The sequence below is a fragment of the Sarcophilus harrisii genome, chromosome 1 (genome assembly GCF_902635505.1).
Source record: "Sarcophilus harrisii chromosome 1, mSarHar1.11, whole genome shotgun sequence".
Classification (NCBI taxonomy): Eukaryota; Metazoa; Chordata; class Mammalia; order Dasyuromorphia; family Dasyuridae; genus Sarcophilus; species Sarcophilus harrisii.
The window spans coordinates 677,628,770-677,654,985 of NC_045426.1; the positions used below are offsets into that span (position 1 = coordinate 677,628,770).

The 26,216-nt window shown below is 38.2% G+C and overlaps 1 protein-coding gene across 3 annotated transcripts in view; it reads right to left on the reverse strand.

The window, feature by feature from the left end:
- Window positions 1-26,216, reverse strand: part of ADGRD1 (adhesion G protein-coupled receptor D1) — a 437,033-nt gene that overhangs the window by 392,342 nt on the left and 18,475 nt on the right. For 2 of the 3 annotated variants that reach the window (XM_023496952.2, XM_031948391.1), the window contains exons 3-7: window positions 25,252-25,335; window positions 22,619-22,714; window positions 19,704-19,817; window positions 7,670-7,849; window positions 3,152-3,406 (exon numbers count right to left, since the gene is read on the reverse strand). In XM_023496952.2, the coding sequence (XP_023352720.1) occupies window positions 3,152-3,406; window positions 7,670-7,849; window positions 19,704-19,817; window positions 22,619-22,714; window positions 25,252-25,335 (729 nt within the window). The remainder of the gene's footprint in view (window positions 1-3,151; window positions 3,407-7,669; window positions 7,850-19,703; window positions 19,818-22,618; window positions 22,715-25,251; window positions 25,336-26,216) is intronic. The other variant, XM_031948389.1, reaches the window with a different exon arrangement.

The window sequence follows — 26,216 nt, forward strand, 5'->3', positions numbered from 1 at the left end:
CTCGGCACTCATATTCTGTTTCTAATATGTATTCCCAGGGTAGGAGACTTTTTGGAAAGATTTAAGGCTAATAAAATACTTTTATTAATGGAATTTTCTTACGCTCCCCCAAAATAAAAATTATAACCGATAGATGAATTACATTTTTGTGTTAATTATTCTGTATAATATATGACTAAATCAGTCATTTGACATCTATTTATTGGGCACCACTCAAATGCATCAAGGTTTAATATGAAAAGGAGTCAGCAGCTGTTCTCCCTGTCCCAGAAGGAAAGAAGCAAAGAAAAAGAGCTCAGATTACAGCAAGAAAAAATTAGAAAAAATTGGTCTTTCTCAGGACCTCTTGGTAAAAACTGGCAATGACCTGGAACATCCTCCTGCCTAGAGGTATGATGATTTGAAAATGGATTTGGAATCAGAGGACTTGACTTTGAACCTCAGCTCTGCCATTTAGTACTCATGAGAGCTTGGGGCCCTAACTTCTATGGGATTTCTTTTCCTCCTTATAAAATTCGGGGATTAAACCAAATGACCTCCAAGACACCTTCCAGTTCTAGATTTAGATTCTATGACTTCCTTTTTTTAGGCAATTGGAGTTAAGTGACAAGGTTGTTTAATGTAGGAGAGTTACTATCAGTGGATGGGAAGTCTTAAAAATAGAGTTATATAGCCATTAAGTATTGGAGGTTGGACTTGATCCTCCTGACTCCAGAGCTGATGCTCTATCCACTTTGCTACCCAGCTTCTCCTGTATTCTGTGATTTCTAAAGTCCCTTGTAGTCTTAGCAATCTTTGGATTCTCTCCTGCTCAGGGGAAAGCCTGCTCTTTTCAACTTCCGAATCATCCAATTAACTGAGAAGATGAAGACTGGAGATTGCATCTATTTCACTTGATTTACGTGTGTCTGCCTCATCTCCAGCAAAAATGTCTCATTCCCAAACCTCCTTATCCCGCCCCCAGACTGAGCTGCAGATTTCACTTCTCATCAGCTGAAGCCCCAGAGATTTCTTGGTGGGGGGGAGAGAAAAGGAATGTTTGTTGACCCAGGGAAAGCCTGTGAAATGACATCATTATACCTTGCCAGCTCCTACAGCCCCTCGTCCCATGATGCCCTGAATACATCCTGAAAGAATGTACTGACCTCCACCCCAGCCCTCTCCACTAGCTAACACATCTTGGAGGGATCAAGGAGCAAATGGGGCCCCCAATTCTCAAGGGGCATGAGGCAAGCCATGCTTCATATGCCCCCGGAGGATTAAGACACCAATTTTCTTCTCTGCATCTTCCCAGGAGACAGAGCTCTCCCAGAGCAAAGCGGTAGTGCCCAGGGAAAGGGCACGAAGAGCAAGAACTTGCCATGAGTTACATGACGTTCTTGCAGCATTACTATGAACCAAAGGGATTGATTTATGATAGCCCTGGGTCTGGTGATGTTATAGAAAAAGGGTTTGTTACCGTCTCTACAACAACCAGATACAAAAGCAGATTTTTCCAATGTAACTAAAGCACTAAAAATATTAAGACAGTATAATTTATTTGAGGCTTTTAAGCATGGAAACACAAGAGATAGATAGCTCAGTCTCAAGATGATTCCCACTGAATCCCAGACAAACCTCCGCTGGACTCAATGGGACAAAGACAGCAATGCTTCAGTGGGAAGAAGGTTTGGGTTTGAAGTTGGAGGACATGATTTAAAATTTACTTCCCGTGTGATTGTGGGTCAATTATATAATCTCCTCCTCTGTAAAGGGAAAGAATTGGACTAAGGATGGCCTTTTGAATTCTTATGATCTCATGACCTGGGTTTGAATCTGATTCTGACACATACTTTGTGACCTCAAATAAATCACTTCCCCTCTCTAAATGTCCATTTTTCTTCCTATAAAATCAGAGAATTGGACTCAATTATCTTTTATGTATTTTTCTAGTTCGTAATTTTATGGGACAAAAAGGCAATAAATGAGCAGTTTAGGTTCATAAAATGAATAAAGAGCAGATCCAGGATTAAGAATAAAAGTCTTTCATTTCCAATCTAATGTTCCAGTCACTTGACTGGCTGGTTTTTCATTTCTTTCTCATCTCCACATCTCAGAATCTTTTTCTTCCCTTAAAACTCAGCTCAAGCATCACCTTCTTCCACATGAAGCAATCCCATATATTGATAGCAACCCTCTTGCCTTAAACAACCTTGGGTTTATTCCACATATGTTTATATTTGTATATGCTGGCTCCCCCAAAAGGATGTAAGCTCCTTGAGGGGATGGATTATTTCATCTTTGTCTTTCTATCTCCAGTACCAGCACAATGCCTAGCACATAGTAGGTATTTAATAAAATACTTTGTACTTAATGGTTTTCATGTTGCTTCCCCTGTGAACTCTTGGAGAGCTAACACTATCTTTTACCTTTCCTTGTATCCCCAGAATTTAGCTCTATGTGCCTGGAACAGAGTAAGTGTTTGATAAATGCTTGTTCACTTAACTATGCTAGTCCAATTATATTGAATGCATGGTGTTTTGTACATAGCAGACATGTGTTTAACAAAAAAAGTTTGGGAAACTAAAGATCCAATCAACTTAGGACCACAGATGTAGAATTGGAAGGGACCTAAAAGCTTATCTAATTTAACCCTTTGATCTTACAGATAAGAAAACCAAGGCCCAGAAAACTGAGTCACAGGAGCAGAGATGGGCTTGCCAGAATTTTTTCTACCATAGCATGCTGTCTCCTAGCACACACACAAAATATATATATATATATATATATATATATATATATATATATATATATTGAAGTTCAAGCAAATTGTTAATTTTTTTATCTTAAGAAACAAGAGTTCTAAGAAAGGACTATATTTATTTGAGTATATTTTAACTCCTACACCATTAAATCAGATCAATATGGGAGGTAGAAGCAGTGGATTGCTGGTTTTAGAGTTTTGCTTTGATCAGGCATTTAAGATTAAGTGACTTGCCTAGGGTCACACAGCTAGGAAGTGTTAAGTGTCTGAGGCTGGATTTGAACTGAGGTCCTCCTGACTCCAGAGCCAGTGCACCATCTAGCTGCCACCATGTTGATTTTTTAAGGGATTCTATCAAAATCAACTGCTTCAAGAAGTAGTCCCCAAGCAGCTCACACTCTCACTGACCGATGGCAGCTGTAAAGTACATCCTGATTTCACTGGGTGTCAAGGCTCGCTCCCAGATAATGAACTCATCAAAAGCCCCGTTCTCATAATTCTTAGGCTGGTCTCTGTCAGAGCCGATCACCAGGTTGACGTTGGGCTCCCCATAGGCGTGAGATACTTTCCCACTTGGGTCAGTGGTGTTCAGGGTCCCATTGACGTAGACTTTCAGGCCTTCCTTGGATTTCCACGTGAATAGGATGTGAGTCCAATAGGGACCTAGAGAAAAGCAAAGAATCAGAATCCTCCTCCACCACATCTTTCACAGGTGGGGCCATCCTCATGTTGCCTGAAGACCCCCAGCAGAAAGGAGCCCACCACCTCCGATGGCAGTCCCATGCTGGACTGCTCTCACCTTCAGGAAGGCTGTTCTTTCATGGAATCAAAGCCTACCTTTGCACCAGACCCTGATTGCCACCAGTTCTATTCTCTGAAGCCCGAGCAGAGAGATCATCCATTCCTCAGAACAAGTCTCATCTGATTTCCCAGGCAAACTTTGGCTTGAATTCTTAGAAAGGAATTTATAGAGAATTTTTCTTCTCCCCATTTTCCAGATGCCCACTGATGTCTACATTAAACGAACTCAATTTTCTATATGACAACCCTTCAAATGCTCAATTATCATTGCATATCCCTTCTAGATCTCCTCTTCCCTGGGGACTCCTGAGTTTCCTGGGAATCATTTTAATGCCTATATTTCTAAATTGAGTATATTTTAACTTACTTAAATTAGTTTCAATAATTATCTCTGGTGGAGCTATGATTTTCTCCTTTACAACTAAGCACAAGTCAAAAAAATAATCACAGAATCTCAGAGCTGGAAGAGATCAAAGTGACCATCCAGGTCAACTCATGCTGTGTCCATTATAACATAGCAGGTAGGAGAACAGCCAGTTTCTGCATGAAGACCTCCAGTGAGGGGGATCTCACTACCCTGTGAAGCACTCCATTTCACTTTGGGATAGATCTTATTATTAGGAAGATTTTCCTGATCTCAAGCCTCAGTTTACCTCTTTGTAACTCCAGCCTTTTGAGGCCAAATATTTCTTTCACTTAAATATTTGAAAACATGCTACTCCAAATCCCCGTCTATCCAAATCTTTCTTCTCTTCTCCAACCTTAGGACTTTTTTCTTTCAATTATGTAACACAAACTCAAGGCCCTTTACCATTCCATTGCCTTTTAGCTAATCAATGAGCTCCACAAATGGATGTAATATCCTAAATATGATTTGACCAGGAGAGAATACCGTGGGATTATCACCTCCTTATTCCTAGAAGGTTTACCTCTCTTAAATTATAAATGAAAAGCTTGTGATTAAGCGCTTACTGTGTCCAAGGCACTGTGCTGACTGCTGCACCCCTAAGTAATACCATGAAAGGCCACAAATGACTTGTCATGTCAATGGAGAGTTACATAAAACCAATCTCTACCCTTATTCCATTCCATTCCCAATAAACATTTGCAGTCTCCTTCTCTTGGGAAGACTGAGCTCATCCAGAATGAACCTCGGATTTCTGGGGCCACTTCCCCTGAGAAGGACCCCGGTGCCTTTGCCAAACAATGATGTGAGGGGATCATAATGGCCTTATGGGCTGGGGAGAACACAATGACTCTGGAATAGCAAACCACCCTCTGTCATTCTGCCAGTAATTTTAAATTGCAAAGCAATTACATCAGGTGTTCTGGCTAAGTATTATGCAACTTTCTAGTCATTTTTGAGCCTCTGAAGAACATTTGACCCTTAAGTCGATGCAAGGTATAATTGCCCTCTCCTTTGGAGGTGAGAATAATAATAACCTATTTGGTGCACAAATAAGAGTTTATACCACCAGCTACATACTTTCTCCATCCCTCATATGCCCCCATGCTGGAAAACAATCTGAGTTTAACAAGCCAACACCAATCAGCACGAGGAAATTTAAGTTCAAAGCTTAACGGAATCCTGGCTTCCATAACTACACATACAAATAGGGTTGGGATAAATGAGTTGTTTTAAAAGTATCTGTAGGGGGGAAATGTTTTCATAATTTCTGTCAGATTTCTTTTTTTCTTAAATGAAGCTTTTCATCACCATGGTTTGTAACTGCAACAGGGCTGTAATTTGTATTTTTAGCACCTAGGACAAGCTTTTAAAAATGGTAAGAGGTTGGGGGAGAGGCAAGCAATAATACAAATTCTCTCCAAGCAACTTTTCATAACAAAATCAACTGAGAGGTGGGGAAAGAGAATACCATCTCCCATAGCTAAGGATCTGTTTAGATGGGGAGGCAACTTGAGGCTGGGGATGAGGTACTCCAGTTGATGGAAGAGTGGACTTAAAAGGCCATTTTTAATTCATTTTATTGTTGCTAGGAGAGTTTAAGAACTATCAAAGAGACTTCTCTGATTAGTGTCCTGAAGCAAAGCCCTAGTTGTCCCACTCTAAGAACAGTTAGGATGCTGATACTTATTTTAAATGTTAAATTTCCTAATATAGAAATATATTCTAGCTGTGTGACTCTGGGCAAGTCACTTAACCCCAGTTGCCTCAGAAAAAAGCAAAAAAAAAAAATACATATATCTATATACATATATATATATATAGCATGTTTTCAAATGCATCATGGAGGGAAGAAGATAGTTTAGAACTCAACTTTTATTTTAAATGTTAAAAATAAATATGTTTTTAAAAAATTCTTAAATCTTCTGTCTGACTCTCCCCTCCCCTTACATTCTCCAGGCAGTAGAAGCCCAGCCAATGGAGAGTGATGGAAGTTTTGTCTCCATCCCATACTCCCCACACATCTCAGGGGTTTGGCAGTATCTGTGTCTTGAATATATCACCCACCAGACTCACTCACTGCTCATCACATAAAGTAAGAAAAGAAATCTCCTGAAATAGGTCAAAAGTATCTGCAGCTCCTTAAGGTACAGCCTGTCCTCCAGAAGGGAAAATGCCCTCCCAGTTGTCAGCCACCTTCCAGCTCTGAACAATGTCTCTTCCAATTTAAGATTCTATGTTTTCCCAAGTTTATCCAAGTGACTGAATCATTGGGCCACTGGGACCACGGCATCACAGACTGACCTGGTTTATAAGCAAATATTTGAAATGTACTCCCTCCACATCTCCACCCCTAAGTATCCTTGTCCTTCTTTAAGGTTTAGCTTGGGTACCACCTCCTCCAGGGAGCCTTCTTGGTTCCATTGTTACAATGGACCAGGCCAGGGGGAACAGAACAGAACAGAAATCTTTGCTACCCTGCCCCTCAACATCCCCCCAACGACCACAACTTCTTGTAGCCTAGGATTGCATGTGACTCCCAGGGCACGGCTCCACAAGCTATTCCAGAAAGAAAACATAAAGATAGAGAGTCACCAGAATGGTAAACATTTAACTGTCCGCAGAGCTGTGGCCAAATGACTAGTCCCTAATGACATCCAAAAAAACTACAAAAACCGGAGCAACAGAACCAGCCAGAGACAGAAATGAGAAAAGGATCAATGTAGCTGTGTTGTTCTGAGTGAGTGAATCATACAGGATAAGGGATAGAAAATAAAAGACCAACTTCAAAATTATGATGAAATTATGAATATGTGACTTCTTTGCTCAAGAAGCTTCAATGATTCCTTCGGCTTCTTTTATTTTAATTCCAATGTCACATTGCTTCCTCTTTTTAGAATTTCTAACTCTCATAAAGGCTCAGCTCATTTCAACACCCTCCATGATTTTTCCTGATTCCCTCCCACCCCAGTCAGTGTTCTCCCAATTACTTTATATTTTCTTTTTATGTATTTTACATTTGCTTCTTGGTGTACAAGCTGTATCCTCCCCCACCCCCTGATAGAATATACGTTCCTTGGGAGAGGATTATAAAAAGTTTCTCAGGCAACCTGAAATCATTTTAACTCAGAATTATGGAAAGAGCTCTAAATTTGAGGTCAAAAGACCAAGGTTCAAATCCCAGCTAGTTAAGAACCTGGAGTGAAACATTCATTTAGTTTCCAGCATATAACAGATACATTTTTTTTTAATTATAGCTTTTTATTTACAAGATATATCCATGGGTAATTTTTTTGCATTGACAATTGCAAATCCTTTTGTTCCAACTTTTTCCCTCCTTCCCTTTCCCATTCCCTCCCCCAGATAGCAGGTTGACCAATACATGTTAAATATGTTAAAGTATAAGTTAAATACAATATATTTATATATGTCCAAACAGTATAACAGATATTTAATAAATGCATGTAGAATCAGTTTGAAAACCACATGTAATCCTTGGCAAAAGGGGAATGCATGTTCAAATGGTGAGTTTTATAACCTTCCCTAATGACCCTCAGAAGCAATACGCTTATACCAAACAAACAACCTGGTAGCTAAGGATTATTATCAGAATATGGCGAGTCTGTTATTTATCATTGAATGCTTTGGGCCCTATCAAGCAAGGTATTTGCCCTTCAGAGTCTCCGAGCAGAAGCCTAACAGATAGCTCTGAGATTTACCTGGTGGGCTGAAGCTGGCCTCCCACTTCATGGAATTCTCACGGGTGTAAAACTCCACAAAGCCTTTTCCTTCACTGGAGCAGACCTTGAATCCACTGGAAATAACCTGCCCGCCATAGGCTGGAAAGGCTGTCCTGGGCTGCTCTCCCTGGGTCTTCCAGAAAAATGAAAACGTGACTCCTGAGAAAGAAGACATGAGACTCAGTGATCAATGAGAGCAGAAAGTGTCAATATTCAGGCATAGCACAGAATTGATTTGATTTGATTTTTTCATCAAAATGGACTTTTAATTGGTCTTCTTAACCACAATCTCTTGCTAACACATCCTCCACAGAACCACCAAATTGACATTCTTAAAGCACGGATCCAATTCTTTTTGTATGCAATAGGGAAAAGGAAGGAGAATATGCATTTATATAACTATGTGCCAGGAACTATGTTAAGATACTTATTGCCTGTGTAACCTTAGACAATAGTCTGTCCTTCTCTTTAAAACAAAATAGTTCTTGAGGCGCTTTTCAACTGGCTATCAATAAGCCAACAGAACCCCCATTGTTCATGGGTCAATATAAATTTTTTACCCTGGCATTTGCCACCCTCTGTAACTTTGCTTCAGCCTGTCTTTCCAGATATGACCCATTAGTGTTCTTCACAAATTCTATGTTAGCCAAATTGGACTCAATTCTAAACTGTCTCCCTCCTATAAGGCTTAGGCCATGTCCTGAAGGCACTACTACCGTATCTAAGCCTTTCAAAAATCTCCTCTTCCTTCAAGTTTTAGCTTAGACCTCCCCTTACATAAGGCTTCACAAGTCTTCCAGGTCCCCTAGTCCTGGGTAATCTTGCCCTTTCTATCTTTATGTATATAGTTTTCCCTCTAGTGTATACCATCCATCCCTTTTATGTACAAAGAGAATGTAAGAGCCTTGCAGGCAGACATTGGGTCATGGTTAACCTGTATCCCCAGAGCATCCAGTCCCATCTCCTGTCTTCTTACTATGCCTCCAGCCACTGGACCCAGATGGCTCTGGAGGGGAAAGTAAGGCAGGGGACTTATACAGTCCACCCTCACTTCAATCCAATTCACGTGCATGTCATGCTGTCACCTCCCTGATGTCATGAACAAACAACAGGGACTTAAATGTAGTGAGTAATAAATGTTTGTTGAATTAGATTGGATTGAATTGAATTAGACCTGAATGATTGGGGAAAGTTCCTAGCTGCTGAGGCTTTTAGTGAACAAAACCTGCTTTCTCTTTCCTTTCTTAGTCAGAAAGGTGAAGGAAATCTTCCTGATCTCATTTCTACACAACTGCAGAATTTCCATACTAAAAGATATTTCAGAACCCATTCAGTCCAGACCCTTCAAAGACACATGTTCCCTCCACAACCATTTGGAGGAATCATCCAGCCTCTCCTTGAAGACTCCCAGGGAAGTCACTATTTCCCAAAAGAAGGCTCCACTTTAGAATAGCCCTAATTATAAGGATCTATTTTCCTTTTTTAAACCTAAATGCCTCTTCACAAATTAGAGCTGCAAGGGCCTCCAGGGACCTCCACATTTTACAAATGAGGAAACTGAGACCCAGAAATACCATTAAGTGGCTTCCCAACATTCTATAGGTAATAACAGAACCATAGGATAATAGGATTAATTCATTACTTTTGCTGCTCTGTGTTCCTAGGAAGTCTTCATTCCAAGAGCTAAACATCTCCTTTTAACGTAAAAATTTAATACAATGGAAGCCTTTGGGGAGATTACCCCCAAGCTTATTCCTCTTCAGGGTCTCAGCTAAATTCTTTTGGGACTTAATTCTAAACCCAGACTCAATCTGAGAGAACTCAGCCATCTCCTTCAAAATCCTCTTCCACATGATATTCTTTCAAAAACTTGCAGACTTCTGTCATACACCCCCCTACACCAGATATTCTCTGTATGTGTCAAACGTTTTGAAGATAGTGAAAGAACTAACTATAGGCAAGCTAAATGGGGCAATGCAAAAAAATGCTAAGATTGGAGTCAGAAGAATTGGCTTGAGAGCCATCCTTAGACCCTTACTAGCTATATGACTTTAGATGTCACTTTACTTCTGTCTGCCTCAATTTCCTTAACTGTAAAATGGGGGTCATAAGAGAATCTACTTCTCAGGATTGTTATGAACATCAAAATGAGATAGTATTTGCAAAGTGCTGAGTGCACATCGAAGGTGTTATATAAATGCTAGCTATTAGTATTGCTATGGTTATTATATATATATATATACAATATATATTATAAATAATGTATTATCTATTACATATACAATATAATACATATTATTGTCATATATTATATGTAATATATGTCATATTTTGTCTACATATGATCTGGATTCCATATCCTCTATCATCTTCATTGTCCTCCTCTAGACAGATCTCCAGATTGTCAAAATGCCTCCCAATCCTATATTTTTTGTATAAAAAGATAAACCACTTAGCCAATTATTTTCCTTAAGTAATTACAAAGAAACTAAGACATTTGTTCTTGAAACCATCCCTCACTACCAACCCAGTCCAAAAATAATACTTGGTCACTTCTAGAATAGACTCTTAATGATGGAAAAAACAGTGATCAGCAAAGCCTAGACTTCCAGTGGCACTAAAACCAGGAAAAATGCCCCCAACTCATACCTCATCATAATTTCTTAGGGCCATAGCTTGCCTCATCATTCTCTGGAACTACATGCTGAAAAGTGAAATAAATAAAACTCGTGGTATAATTTTGCCATAAAAAGAAAATAAAGTAAGTCCCAAAAGGAGTTGTAGAAGTCAATTTTTCCAAACGGCTTCAGCAGCATATAAAAATTCTACTTGGGCAAATCAAAATGACATCCTGCTTCTGCCAAAAGCCTGTAGTAGAGCAGTGTGGGAATATCTTCCCCAGGAAAAATTAACAATATAGAGGTTAATAAGAGTGGGGAGATTTTTGCCTGAAAAGTCTTATACTTGAAGAAGATTTAGTTGATTCTAATCTGATGCATCCTGATATCAACATGGTAGGAAGCAATCTGGAGCTGCAGTCAAATTCCAAAACTGCTTATGAGTCCTTGGACAACCTCATTCTCCTCCTCTGTAAAATGGATTTGAGATTGTAAAATGTCCTTTGAGATTCTTTCTAACTCCAGGGTATGATATGATGTCTACAATTAATACTGTAAGATGGAGGAAATCAGCCCAGTACTGAAAGAATGGAAGCTCCTTGAGAACAGGAACTGTTTCATTTTTTGGATTTGTAAACCTAGTACATAATTTGTGATGTATTTGGTAAAATGTCTATTTAAAGTCGAGTATTGAAGTTGCTGAAGCTCAAAAGAAATTTGAGTATCTTCCCTTCTCTCAGATACTTCCCACCAAAAAAAAAAAAAAAAAAAAAAGATAAACAGAGGCCATTGCATTTGTGAATAGAGCAGTAGACTCAAAATCAGGAAGGGAGGAGAGAAAGAATGGAAAAAGCCAAGATGAAGAAGTAGGGTCTGGTAATAACCAGATAGAGGAATAATATTGTTCATCTCCCTTGTCTTAAAATAAGGAAATGGTGTGGGGATGGAGGGGAAATGCAGGGGCATGGAAGGAAAGAATAATGATACTTGTTCAAGGTCACATAGCTGGCTTGTGTATGGAGTCCAGAATTGAATTGGACCCATATTCCAGCAATCATTCAACTGCATTATACATACATCTAAGTCCAAAAGCCTTTTTGACTTTTAAAAGCCTTCTATTAAAATGCAAATACTCCTAAAAAGAATATTGTAAGTAACCTTAAGATTTTGTCAACGAACACTATAATGAAAATCACTTTGTTGGGCCCTTTCCAGTTGAGGCAACTAGCTTTTAGGAGTGTAGGTATCTAAGAAACAAGCAAAGGAGAAAAGGAAATAGATGCTGAAATGGAAGATAGGAGGACAGCAAAAAAATAATTGATACCAGTATCCTTCTCTATCTACACAAATGAGAGAATCAGATTCAACAAGTGCCTCCATCAAAGTAAAAAGTTCAGGAGAGAATATGGAGGTAAAAAAGCAGAGTCCACTTTTTTAAAGCAGAAAAACCAATATGTTTCCATCTCTGAAAAGGAAGTCCCTCCAATCTAGTCTTCCTCTGATATCTCATTGATTTGACCACTGCTTCTTGAAGTCTAGGCTAACAGTTTCAACTCCTGATAGGTTCATAGAATACTATATTTAGGACTGAAAAGAACCTGAGGAAAATGAATGTTGGATTATACTAATTATTATGTGAATCCATCCATTTCATCAGACTCCAACCTCTGAAGATCAGGCCATTTTCTGAAGGTCATTACAGAATAAGGTAATTACTCCCATACCCCCCAAGGCATCTAACTCCCAAACTAGCTTGGGGGGAGACCCTTGCCTCTGCTTACCCCACAAATAGAAGCTACTTTGAGTTAACTCCCTACTCAGGGAACTTCCATGCTCCATGCTCCCAAGACATCTTAGCCCACCTCCCCATCAAAACATCCAACAATCAGCATTGCCTTATGATTGACAGGAGTGGTCCAAATGATGTATTGTCAAACCAATCAGAAGGAAAATAACCTAGGAATAAAAGATAGAGGCAGTCTGCTCCACCACTGCAGGAGCTAACTGAATTACATTTTACCTAAGATTATCCAATTTACACTTTCCTTTAAGTACAAATCTATCCAGGGGAGACTCAAGATTAGATAAAGTAAACTGGCCAGGATCAATCCTGGAGCTGATTTCTAAAGCTAAGTGGACATTCTATTCGAAAGCCCACCTCCATTTATGTTTTTAAAAAACTTTTTAAAATGATCTCCTTGGGCATCTAATATGACTCACACCAATAGAGAAGGAGGCCATTTGACCACACATCAGGATCCCTCCCTGCCACTTGTTGTCTTAGAAAAACACATATTAACATTATTTGTGTTCTATTGTATTTATAATTACTTTGTTAAATATTTCTCTATTACATTAATCTGATTCCTCCATTCAATGTTGCACATACCTCTGCCTTATATAACACCATTCTGATGAATTAAGTATAAATGAACCAGGGACATACAGATTGGATTTCACTGGGAATCCACTGGGCTTTCAACATAAAGGCTAGGACCATTCAAGGGGAAATTGTTGCTTGAGTTCTCAGTAAAGCAAAACTTTGGGGGAATAAAGAGAATAAAGGACAATTACAGAAAGGAAAGGACAGAAGAGGGAAGGGGAAAGGAGGGGAAGGGAGGGGAGGAGAGCTAAGATAAAGTGTCAAGTCTTTCCATCTCAAAGATAATTAATTCCCCATCCTTGGATACAAAAGCAGATACCTGAGATTTGGCGTTTTGAGATGGAATGATGAGAGAATGTCTTATATACAATCTTGAATTCTCTTTCATGCTTACAGAGCATTTGTGCTGTGGAGACTTGAAGCTCTCCTAGCTTCTAGAGTATTTTCCCTTGCAGCTTTCATAAACAGGGAATAGAACTCATGACTTTTACGTGAGAAAAGATTTGGACTGCCGGGACTAATTAAAGAATGTCTTTCTTCACCCTAAACCACCCCATTTCTGGGTTTTATGCAAAGTTAGTCCATAAAAAAGGGTGGAGAGGGCACAGTAATCCTTAGAGGTTTGAGCTCATGGTGGGGCCATTTCTCCAGCCTTGGGAATGCCTCCAGCTAACTAGCAAACATCAAATACAAAACAGTCCTGAATTATGTACCACATCATGCAGAAAAGTATGCTCAACATGGCCTCAGAGGTCCTACATTCTCATCCAGGTGGTACTACTTACTACAGTTTTTGGATTGGGAAACTCCCTTCATCAAATAATCAACAAGCACATATATTAAGGGCTATGTGATAGACATTGTGTTAAATACTGGGTTTGCCATGTATAACATATATTGGACTACTTGCCATTTAGGGGATAGGGTGGGAGGAGAGGGGGGGAAATTATAACACAAGTTTTGCAAGCGTTAATGTTGAAGAATTATCCATGCATATGTTTTAAAAAATAAAAAGCTTGGGGCAGCTAGGTGGAGCAGTGGATAGAACACCAGCCCTGAAGTCAGGAGGACCTGAGTTCAAATCTGGCATCAGACACTTAACACTTCCTAGCTATGTGACCCTAAACAAGTTACTTAACCCAAATTGCCTCAGCAAAAAAACAGAAAGAAAGAAAAGAAAAAGAAAAAGCTTTAATAAAAAAATAATATAATACATGTATATATATATGTATATATATTTATAAAAATAAATAAATAAATACTGTGTACACACACACAAAACAAAAAAAAGCTAAATAGTTCAGGTCCTCAAGAAGTTTATATTCGAATGGAGAAGGGGAAACATTGATTAACTCTCTATCAACATAGGCCAAAGGAAGTCTTTGCAACTTATATTCTTAAATAGTTGTTGCCTAGAATATAAGTAGGTATATTTTTTAAAAATATGCAAAATAAATGGGTTTATCCAGGTTTCAGTTTTCTCATTTATAAAATGTAGGTATTAGACTAGAGAAGGGCTGCCCCCAGCATGGAAAGGTAGGTGACTAACAATATTTGTGAGAACATCCTGCAGAAATGAGGGTCAGACAAAGGACACCAGAACATCTTTATCATTCATCTCAAATATCCTTTCCACTTTTAAATCCTTTGTCTAGATTGTCTAGAGATTTCACTATTCTTTCTCCTGTTCTGTTTCACTGGGACTATCCTAACCACGTGGGAAAACTCAAGGTACTTGAGCTTCGTCCTTGTTGTTGGCTCCATCCAATAGTTTGATAATAAAAGAGTTTGTAGTTATAAGTAAAAATATGGTATTTACATTTTCTGTTGTTTAAACTTCCAAGTAACCCACGTGGTCTGTAAGCTCAATATGGCAGCTAAGTATAATATGGCAGCTAATAAAATGAAGGCAATCTTGAGTTACAGAAAAACAGGCAGAGAACACAGAACTAAGGAGATAAATATCTGCTGTTTTCTACTCTGAGCAGAATATAACAAAATTATTGCATACACATTTTAAGAAGGACATTTACAAGACAGAATGCCTAGAAAGGAAAACTAAACTGACCAATGGCTTTAGGTTGGTGCCATACAAGGGATAGTTGAAAGTACAGGAAATGTTCGAAGTTTTCCTTCAAGCAAGAAAGTTGAAACATGGAGAAAAGACCCAAGCAAGACATGATAACCATTTTCTTAGTGTCTCAAGGCTTATTATAGAAAAGGAGGATCAGACTTTCCCTACTCTCCCTAGTTTCAGAAATAAAAAACTGACAAGTGGGAATTGCAAAGAGGTAAATTTAGTCTTGAGGTAAGGCAAATCTTAAGAATTGGTGCTCTCAGTGGTGGCTAGGTGGTACGATAGAGAACCACTTCTGGAGTCAGGAGGACCTGAATTTAAATCCAGTCTCAGACAAAGTGTGTAACCCTGGGCAAGTTTCTTAACCTGATTGCAGAAGGAGAAGAAGAAAGAAAAAGAAGAGGAGGAAGAAGAGAAGGAAAAAGAGGAGGAGGAAGAAGAGGAGGAGGAGGAGGAGGAGGTGGAGGAGGAGGAGGAGAAGAAGAAGAAGAAGAAGAAGAAGAAGAAGAAGAAGAAGAAGAAGAAGAAGAAGAAGAAGAAGAAGAAGAAGAAGAAGAAGAAGAAGAAAGAAAGAAAGAAAGAAAGAAAGAAAGAAAGAAAGAAAGAAAGAAAGAAAGAAAGAAAGAAAGAAAGAAAGAAAGAAAGAAAGAAAAGGAAGGAAGGAAGGAAGGAAGGAAGGAAGGAAGGAAGGAAGGAAGGAAGGAAGGAAGGAAAGGAGAAAAAGGAGGAAGAGTATTTGTGCTCTCAAAGGATAGAATAGCTTGCTTCAGAATGTCATGGTTTCCCCCTCATAGGAATTTTCTAAACAAAGGCTGGATGACCAGTTATTAAAGATACTATAAAGATATCTATTACTTGGAATGGAAAGGACTCGGATTCAAATTAGGATTTCTTCATCTTAGATCTTTATGTATTTGTACAGAATTGTCAGACACTGCAAATAAAGGAGATTCTTTGTAGACTAGGACAGTTAGGTACTGTAGTAGATAGGTGCCAAGTCTGGGAAAAAGAAGACCTGAGTTTAAATTCAGCCTCAAACACTTACTAGCTGTATGACCCTGAGCAAGTCACTTAACCCTATTGGTCTCAATTTCCTCATCTATAAAATGAGCTGGAGGAAAAAAAGGAAAACTATTACAGCATCTTTGCCCAGAAAAACCAAATGAAGGCATGAAGAACCAGACATGACTGAAATGACCAAACAACCAACAGAAGTTGGACTCCTGAGTCTGTTCCAGCTCTGACATGTTACACTTAGGATTGTGTTCCCCTGGGAACTCTGGCTACAGCAGGCTCTCTCTTTGCCCAAGTAGGGTCCCTTCATTTGGTAAAACTTCCAGTTTCAGAGACATCTCAGGCCTCCCTAAGTTAGGATTCATTGCAGACCAAGCAGCCTTGGTGACCGTGTCTCCAGTCTATGCACTCTGAATTCTCAACTCTAACACTCATTGACTACATGAATTTCCTTGTAAATGCCTCCTCTGTAAAGTGGGGGTAATGAGGAATAGATGAGCTCTTGGGTCCCTTCCAGCTCAAGATTTACGCTCCTATGATCTTACGACCTCTTTCAACCCCTGTATGTTCATCTGTAAAATGAAGGTGTCTGTCTAAATGACCTCTAAGATGCCTTCCATCTCCAAATCTGTGATCCAATCATCTTCTGACCTCTGATTTATTTTTAATTCAGAGGCACAGACAATAAAAGTCTGTTTATAATATTTTTCAAACTCAGGAACAGCTTGAGTCAGAAAAGTGTAAACCTGGCCATGTTTTGGGGCCTTCAAAACAGTTTTCCAAAGCTTTTTGGTTTCATCAAAGCTCAAAACATGTTTTCTCAAGTATTTTCCCGCTGAATTAGAAAGCTTTTGTTTATTTTGAATGAAATGTAATCCATATGTCTCTCTGAATCATTTACAATTTACTCATCACCATGTTGTTTTGATAAGGCCATGTAATCGCCAAAAAACCTTTGGAGCCTTTGTAGAAGGCTTTCTTTAAAATCGTTTTTCCTAGATATAGGAAGTTGTTTCAAGCCAAAACTAAATAGATAGAAGGAGGGAGCTTGGCTCAAAGGTGGAAGAACTATTCTTCACTGAGTTTTCAATTTGGGATGATATGTCCTCCCCTCCTCCCAGAATCTGGAATACCAGAAGCCTGATTTCTTCTCTGAAGAAAAAGAGTAATTCTCAATTATTTACTTTGTGGATTATTCATGGGATAATGCATTTTGCCTTGTTTTTAATCCCAACCAGACTATAAACCATCTATGTCCACTGTAGATTGGCAACACGGGGAAATACAAATAAGCTTTGCTATGCCCTAAGTCTAACAGAATTCAGAAAGAGAATTTGTTTTTTTAAAAAGAGTCAACTCCAAGTTACATACTCCAAGATTACCAAGAGCTCCTTCTTCCCTCCCATTGACTTGACTTTTAAGGTCCCTTCCAGGTCTAAATCTATGATCCTGTAACCTCAAAAATCCATCTATATCATTATGCTTTCTTTCCTCTCTGATAAAGTGACCCTTTTCCCCAGAGCCAACGTTTCAATTTGTGATCTTGATTCCATTCCATTCTCTTTCTCTTTCTCTCTCTCTAACTCACTCTCCCTCTCTCCATCCCCCCTCTGTTTCCCCCCTTCTCTGTTTCTCTGTCTCTGTCTCTCTGATTCTGTCTCTTTCTCTGTGTCTGTCTCTCTGTCTCTGACACATACACACACATATGCATCTTTATCCTTTTTTCTCTTTTTTTAATTTCTCATTTCATTGTGTTTGGGGGTTTGAGGGATAAATCTTTTTTTTTTTTAATTTTACACTTAAATACAAAATGAGAAAAAAAAAACTTTTTCATATACATAACAGACCATAAGAGAGGATTCAATATAAAACAATAAATTTCCATTTCAAGAAAATCTATATATCTTTATTCTCTCTCTCTATGTACTGGTTCCTTGATTGCTAAGATAGATAGATAGATAGACAGACAGACAGATAACAGATAAAATGGATGGAGATTTCAATCGATAGATAAATGGATGGATGGATAGCTAAATAGGTAGATAAACAGAAGGAAAGAGATAGATAAATTGATTAGAAAGAGAGAGATAAAGTGAACCGAAAGATATCAATAGATAAATGGATGAATGGATGGATAAATAGGTAGATAAATAGGAGAGAGGGGTAAGTAAATAGATTAGAGAGAGAGATAAAATGGATAGAAAGATATCAATAGATAAAGGGATGTGTGAAGACCGTGTATTTTAAAATCAGCCGGAGTCAGGAATTCAGGTTAGGGGAAAATCGTCAATTTTTATTCTTAGTGAAGATCGGAGGTGGAAGAGAATGGGCAATAGCAATGTGTGCAGCTGAGTCAAGAAGCTAGCTAGACCAGCAGCCACACGACCAGCAGCTATAAGCATAGAACCTAGGCCAATCTCTCCCAGCCTCTCTTCCTATCTCTCTGCCTCCACCCACCCAAATCGTCATTTCCTATACAACACATCAGGACTTGCACAGAGAGTGGGCGGGGCCATTCTTTATCCAAGCATGTATATTAATAGAGTATAGTCCAATTACTATTTAGCCTCACGCTTGGGACCTCAGTGCATCAACTCAAGCCTCAGTCCATTACATGGATGGATGGATAGATAAATAGGTACATAAATAGGAGAGAGAGGTAGATAGATAGATAGACAGACAGACAGACAGATAGATAGATATGAATGCCCAGGTTGTCTCTTCCCTCCTTAAAAATCCTTCACTTAATTATTCCATACTCTTAAGCTATAATCTTATATATCTTCTCCTTTTCATAGTCAAATGCCTAGAAAAAAATCCTTTTCTTAATCATCATCCTTTTTGATTGCTATACTAAATGGGACAATTCTGACCACTCCCCTTCTCACCTTCTCCTGGATCCCTGAATTTTCATAATATTGCTCTCCTTTGGGTCTCCTCCTGTGTCTCTGGCTACTCCCTCTTCTAAGACTTTCTCATCCTGTCTATTAACTGTGGGAGTCTCCCAAGTGCTAGTCCCAGGCCCTATTCACTTTACAAATCCTCTTACTCAGCATCAGCTCCAACAGGATTAAATGTCATCTCTATGATGATGACTCCTAGACCTATGTATCTAGTTCCATTCTTTCTCCTGAGATACAGACCCAAATCACAACCAGTTTTCAAAGTAGACTTTTGAAAGTAGATGGTCTATAGGCAATTCAAACTCCAAATCAAATTCATCTTGCCCAATCATTCATTCTACAGACTGAATTATTTGGTATTTCCTAAATATGACATTCATATCCCATCTCCAGACTTTTGTATACCCCATGAATAGAATATTCTCTTTCTTCCCCTTTGTCTTTTGTTATTCCTAGCTTACTTCAAGGTTCATTCACATGCTAGTTCTTACAAGACTTTTTCTATTCCTTTCTAGTTATTCATCTCCCCACCCCTATCTCATTAGTAGAATGCTGGACTTAGAGTCAAGAAAACTTGAGTTTAAATTCTGTCTCAGACAGTTATGTGACCCTGAGGAATCCCTAAATCATTCTCAGACTCAGTTTCCTTTTCTGTAAAATGGAGATAACAATAGCACCAACCTCCCAGAATTATTGAGGATCAAAAAGTCAATCAAATAGGTAAATCACTTTACAAACTTAAAAGTCCTCTATAAATGCAAAAATTGCTTTGCATTTTGTGTTGCTTTGTGTGTGCATGAATTGTTCCCACCTATCCACCTGACTCCTTCACCAGCCCCAACCCAGTAGAGTAATGTTACTTGACAGCAAGACTCCTTTTGTCTCATCTTGGTCTTTACATTTCCAGTATCAACATAATGTCTGCTTAATAAATGTGTGCTTAATGAATGAAAGTTAGAGTTAAAAGGAACCTAAAAGATCCCATTTTCGGAACATAATAATGGATCCCATCACTTACCTTCAGGATCACATTGGGCCGGGTTACTAATGCAAGAGGTTTTGTAATACAGTAACGTCACTCCTCTCTTCTCTCGAAGGTAAATGCCTTTACTGACTTTCCCTTCTACAATGTCTAGGCAAGGGGAAAAAAATGACAAAATCATCCTTTGATCATCCTGTGAGGTAAAATCTTCTGAGAACATGAGTCAAATATGTAAGTAACTAATGTGGTTTTTATATTATTTCTCACTAGTGTCTATTCCCTAAGCTCCCAATGGAGATCTGAGCCACTGACCTGAGTCTCATCTATGCTTTATTGCTATAGAAATTACTTTAGAGCCTTTCCTTTCCCACCTCCATAGTTTACTTAATTTAAAAGGGTAATATTTAGGTTCAAACTAGAATTTAAAATTACTAATCCTAAACTCCATCTCCTTCTGGGCTCTAATTAGGGGCTCCAATTCCCAAATTTCAAAATAATCTTTGTTTTTTTAAATGAAACCCACTGGAGGAGGACTTAAATAATACATGATTCAATAAGTCTGCCAATTATCAATCTAAACAGTTTCATCTTCCTGTTTCATACTTCCTGTTGTCCTTATATAGCCAATCTAATTCAATTTGATTCCCAGAGCCAATATTAATATAACTGACAGTAGAGGCCTGGTACAAATGGTTTATGGAAAAGATAAGAGAGGACTATAAAAATTGAGTGTCATTCAAAGTTTATAGTTCATTAGTTTACTAGTTGTCAATACACCACGTGAGCTGCTAAACTATGTGTTTATTGACCTTAAAGAGCCCATGCCTATCACTTGATTATCCCACATGGTGACCTTATCTAAACCTCCTTCATCATCATCATCACCTGATTCAACTCACCAAGTTTTCTCCAGTCAACAGAAGCAGGACGATGACTGACTCTAAAGGCATCTGCTCAATGATGATCATACATACTCCATCCAATTTATTTTTTCGTGGGAGGATTTTTTTTCATTATTTTTGTTAAGGGAGGAGGAAAGGTAGCAAATCTACAGAGCAGGGGAGACCTAGCAAGTCATTTTCTCAGTCAATCTAGGCCATGTTGACAATCCAACAAGTTTATTCTGGATCCCAAAATGAATTGAGATCTTAGGACCATAGATTTGAGTTGGATAGGATCATAAAAGGCCACTGGATCCAACCTCTTCATTTAACAGATAAAAGTGCTGAGACACAGAGAGATTCACACAACTAGTATCTGAGGCAGGCAGAATTTTAAGCCAGGTCTTTTTTATTGCAAGTACTTTGTCCACTATGCAACATATCATTTCATGATCTAGTTTAAGAGGACTCCTTGAGAGAAGGGACTTTTTAAAAAATATTCATTAATGTTACCAGAATCCACAAAGAAAATGTTTTAAGATCTGCTTTGGAAAACTTCAACAGGATTCCAAGTCCAAAAGGGAAGAAGTTTTACATTTATATGAGATCAAATTTAGAAAATTTTCCTTTATAGTTATGATTATTATTGTTGTTGCTATTAATAATAATGATGATAACAATAATAATAATCCCTCATATTTATGTAATGCTTTGAGCTTCACAAAGCACTTTACTGGCATCTCATTTAGTCTTAACTACATGTGACCGACTCATAACAATCATCACAATAGAGGTTTCCAATGAAATTTTTAAAATTATGATTTTAACACCCCTCCCCAAATATGTAGACTATGGCGAGGTCTTGGGCAAATTCATGTTTACAAAAGGACAGATATTATATTTGGTTTTGTTTTGTTTTCCTTTATTCTGAAAACAAACTGCTTGGGGGGGAATCCTGAGCCCACTGTAGACACTATAATTCTAAAGTCAAGTCTATGGACATTTATGGCCACCTCGAGGATCAACTATAAAGAGAGACCCACTGTTGGCACTATAATTCTGAAGTCAAGTCAACAGCATTTATGAGTCCCCTCCAGAATCAAATATAAAATCCTCTGTTTGGCTTTTAAAGTCCTTCATAACCTGCTCCCTGCTCAACTTTCCAGTCTTCTTATATTTAATATCCTTCACTGTCCAGGACTGTGACCTCCTTGCTACATTCCATTTTACAGATGCTCTGGCCATTTTCTCTGTCTTCCCCCAGGCCTAATCTCTCTCCCTTTTCAACCTCTACTTCCTAACTTTTCTGGCTTCCTTCAAGTCTCATCAAAAATCCAACCCACTGTAAGAAGCTTCGCCTGATCTCCAATAATTCTAATACCATCCCTCTGTGATCATCTCCAATGTATCCTCTAGATATCATATCTGTTCATAGCTCCTTACATATTGAATTCTGCCCTTAGACTGTTAGATCCTTTAAAGCAGATTGTCTTTTGCCATTTTTTTGGTAGTCCCAATGGGACAATGAAGTCCCAGGCAGTCCCATGCACAATGCCTGGCAAATAGTGGGTGCTTACTAAATGCTTGTTGACTTAGAAGATAATGTACATCCCCTTTTATGTGCTACATCAGGATTTCTTAACCTAGGATTCACAGATCACCCATGGATCCTTTGTTTGATATTTCAAGGAGTCTATGAGTTAAAGGGGGGAAAAAATTACATATTTATTTTCACTAACTTGAAACTCAAATTTATCATTTCTTTCATTTACTGAGAAACAGGCTTCTGAAAAGGGACCCATAGATTTCACCAGATTGCCAAAGAGGTTCATGACACAAAACAAAAGTAAGAACTCCTATGTTATAGATACCCATAGTTCAAATTATTTTTTGCAATTTCTAATCTCTGCTTTCTATAGTGTTCGTTGTAGGTTTTTACTCTATTCCCTGGAACTTCCCTGTTATCCTAGAAAGGGGTAACTGAATTCAAATAAGGAAATCAGGTTGGCCTTTAAATAAATCGCAGGTCCAAGCTTGACAAATGCAGCACAAAAATATTTAAGTCCTCACCTACGGTTGCAGAGAAGTTAGAGTAGGCAGAGTCATTGGTATATACAAAGGTAGAATTATGGGAGGTAAGCACAGTGAAGTTGTGGTTTCTTAATGCTGGGTGAGACAACAAAAAAAAGGCAGAACAGATGAGTTAAACACAGAATCAAACAGAACTAACCATATCTCTCAACATAGCAAGGAACAAACATATTGGGGAGTAGTAGTCTTTTCCCTTGAAAAAATGAGGATCATTTTCTTCCCAAATTTCCCCATCCCCACCATCACTTTTATGACCCCTTTTATTTATTCTTGGGGAAATGAATAAATAACATTATCAGTAACACCAATAATGTATAATCATATCATCAATAACACCATGAAGAATCCATTTCCAAATCCCAGTTATCATTGTTCCTGGACTCGTCAATAATAGCTGGTGTTATGAGAAAGGGGATCCAATTTGTTAGCACTAGCTCCCGTAAGATTAAGTAGTTGAGAGGTATGAAACTAAATTCAACAACACAATGGCTTAAAAAAAGAATTATGTAATCATGATGTTATGATGACTTATGGAACAGAATGGGATGAAAACATTCACATGATATTATGACAAATGGACAAAACAAGAGACTTGAGCCACAACAAAAAACAGAGCTTTCTGCATGCTTACAGCATGGTTTTTAGCCGACTGACATCTTCCCTACAGCAAAACACAGTGATGGATTAGGACTTCTCTGCTTCAAGGACTTGTGAACAAACTGAAATATTCTAACATAAAAGGATTATGGAAGTAATGACTGTTTGAAAAATTAGGTTTCCTCCTCCCCTTTCCAAAAAAATAAATGCAGAAAAGTTGTTTATCACCTAGGCGTAACAGTCTTGACATCCACATTATGGACCAATCATGTTGGGTCAAGTTTTACTATGTAATTGATGTACTTGGACAGAGAAGACATTATTTAACCAGAGAATAAATACAGAATCTATGTAACAAGCCATGTTATAAAGGCACATTTAGGACTAAAAAAATCAAATTTTGCAGATTGAAATAATAAAGTAGGGGTGAGGTGAGGAGGAAACCATATACCCAAGAATATTTACATATATCTCTGAAATATTTTCTGCTACTGTGTGATGGACAAAGGATTGTTTCAATAATACCTTTCAATTTTGTGTGACATTTTCCCTCTGGGCTCCTTAATGAGACCATTTAAAGAAAAATAGAATGTTAAGATGGGGAATCATTTACTGTGACCTGATCTGGCCACATACCACAGAGTCCAAGGAGACCTTTTTTTTATTTATAAAATGCAAAATATTTTGGAGAAATGCCACAGCCAAAGACATGAAGTCACTTGATGGTTTTTCAAGCGGGACTTTCATTACTGCCTTCTAAGTAGGCAATGTGAAGAAAATCGTTATGGTGAAGTGACCATTATGGTTCAGTCTGCCATCTTCTCCATTAAGTCTCTCTTCCAGACACTAACTCTAGGATTAACAGAGTCCTTAGCCTTTAACTCAGCTGCACCCCCTTCTCTACAGGTTCTGGGGAGGTTTTTTTAAAATGCTAGCTGAACTGGAAAGAAAGATTCAAAGATTTTGAATGAAACAAAATAGCACACGTGGAGAAAATGGAAGTTTGCTAAGGTAAAAAAACCTAGGATTCAGCAATATTGTGCCTCCCCATCTCCAACCAAAAAACAGAGGGAAAAAAGTCCATTTCACTAGAAATAGATTATCTATCAGAAAGTTAAGGCCAACATACAATGCAAGCCTTGATGTACACAGTAGCCCAAATGTTTAATGCATTTATGAGGGAATTGTCAATGAATTTTATTCCAGAAAAGAATAGCACATCCTAAAAAAAATGCTTTTCATTCAAAATTATCCCTATAAAAGAGAAGAAAATTTCAGAGTAATGTTGTATTTTTTTGAAGCAGAGTGAGAGTGAATTTTTAAGATTTTAAATTAAATTTTAATCCTTTTTTACATCTGAATAAAGCTGTAACCATAATTTCGGCACATTTCATACCTTGGGAAGGATTAGGGTGCAAGGGAAGGGGAGAGAGGAAGACAAGAATCTTTTATTTCAGGGCTGGATAAGGGCATTGTTTGGTGGGGAAATGACTTCTATGAGTGACAAAGAACACCTGAGAACGACTGTGAAGAGTTATTTCAGACATCATTGAACTTAATAATGTGGCCATTCCTTTGGCAAAGGAGTTGTTTAGTCTCCATTTGGGCACACACCTACAATAAGATACTTCTGCCTAAATAAGGAAATATAAGACAGGGATTTTAAATGGAGACATCAGTGTGAAATCTTGGACATTTTTTTTTTTTTAAGGCTGTAGGCAAAGAAAGATTTTAATGAGATTCTGAAGTACTTGAAACTCTTAGTCTTTGGGTTATAAAATGTCTGAAAATGCTATTAAAATGTCTCTGAAATGCAAAATTATACAGAGAGGAGGGAAGAGTGGAGAAGAAGAGGGCTGCCAAAATATTTGTTGGCAAATCCATTCCTACTACCGTGGCTTCAAAGCAAATACCATTCACTTCTGTTTGTCCTGTTCCTTTTTAACTTACTGACAGTGACACATTCTTAGGTTTATGTCCATTGCCAAGGCCCCCCTGTGATCCCCTGGGTCTACCTCTTGTTGTATCCTGAAGCTCATGAATTCCATCCACAGTTTCCAGTGGCCAGTAATGAGAAGCGGATGCTAACACCTGGAACCCTTATAAAGAAAAATAAACAAATGAAAACCATTAGAGGAGGTGTCTTCAGGTACCTGAAGGGCTATTCACCTGAAAGAAGCATTAGCTTTCTTCTATTTGGTCCCAGAGGATAAGACTAGGAGCCATGGAAGAGGAAGTGACCCTAGAGAGACAAGTTTAGGCTAAATGTCAGGAAAAATTGCTAACAATAAGGTCCCAATAGAGACTGGGATGCCTTTAGAGATAGTGGGTTCCAACTCACTGAAAGTCTTCAAGTAAATTTAGAGAGGGAGAGAAAAATACACACACACACATACATACACATAAATGTATAGAAATACATACAAATATAGAATATATATATATTGTAGAAAAAAGTCTATATATGACCACTTGTAAGGTACATTATGTATGTTCTTTTTACAAGTACATGTTAGATTAGGTGACCATTGTGACCTTAAGATAGTAAGATTATAAATTTAATACTGGAAAGGACCCCAAAAATTTACCGTGTATTTATTAGCATATGATTTTCTCCACAAGATTGTAAACTCCTCGAGACAGGGACTGTGTTTTGCCTCTTTTTGTATCTCAAGCACTTAGCATAGTGCCTGGCTTGTAATAAGTGCTTAATAAGCATTGATTGATTCTTTAGGTCTAACTCCCTATTTTTACAGAAGAGGAAACTGAGAGTGAGAAAGATTAAATGGCTTGCCCAAAGTTATAGTTAATATCTGAGGAGGGACCTGAACTGTACTCCTTGTCCAGTGTTGCCTCTCATTCCAGCTCAAAGATTCCTTAATTCTGATAAAGACAGAAGATAAGTAAGTTTTCAGAGTAACCAGAAGTGATTGGGTCCAAAGGTTGGTTTGAATGTGGACAATGTCTACATTGTTCCACT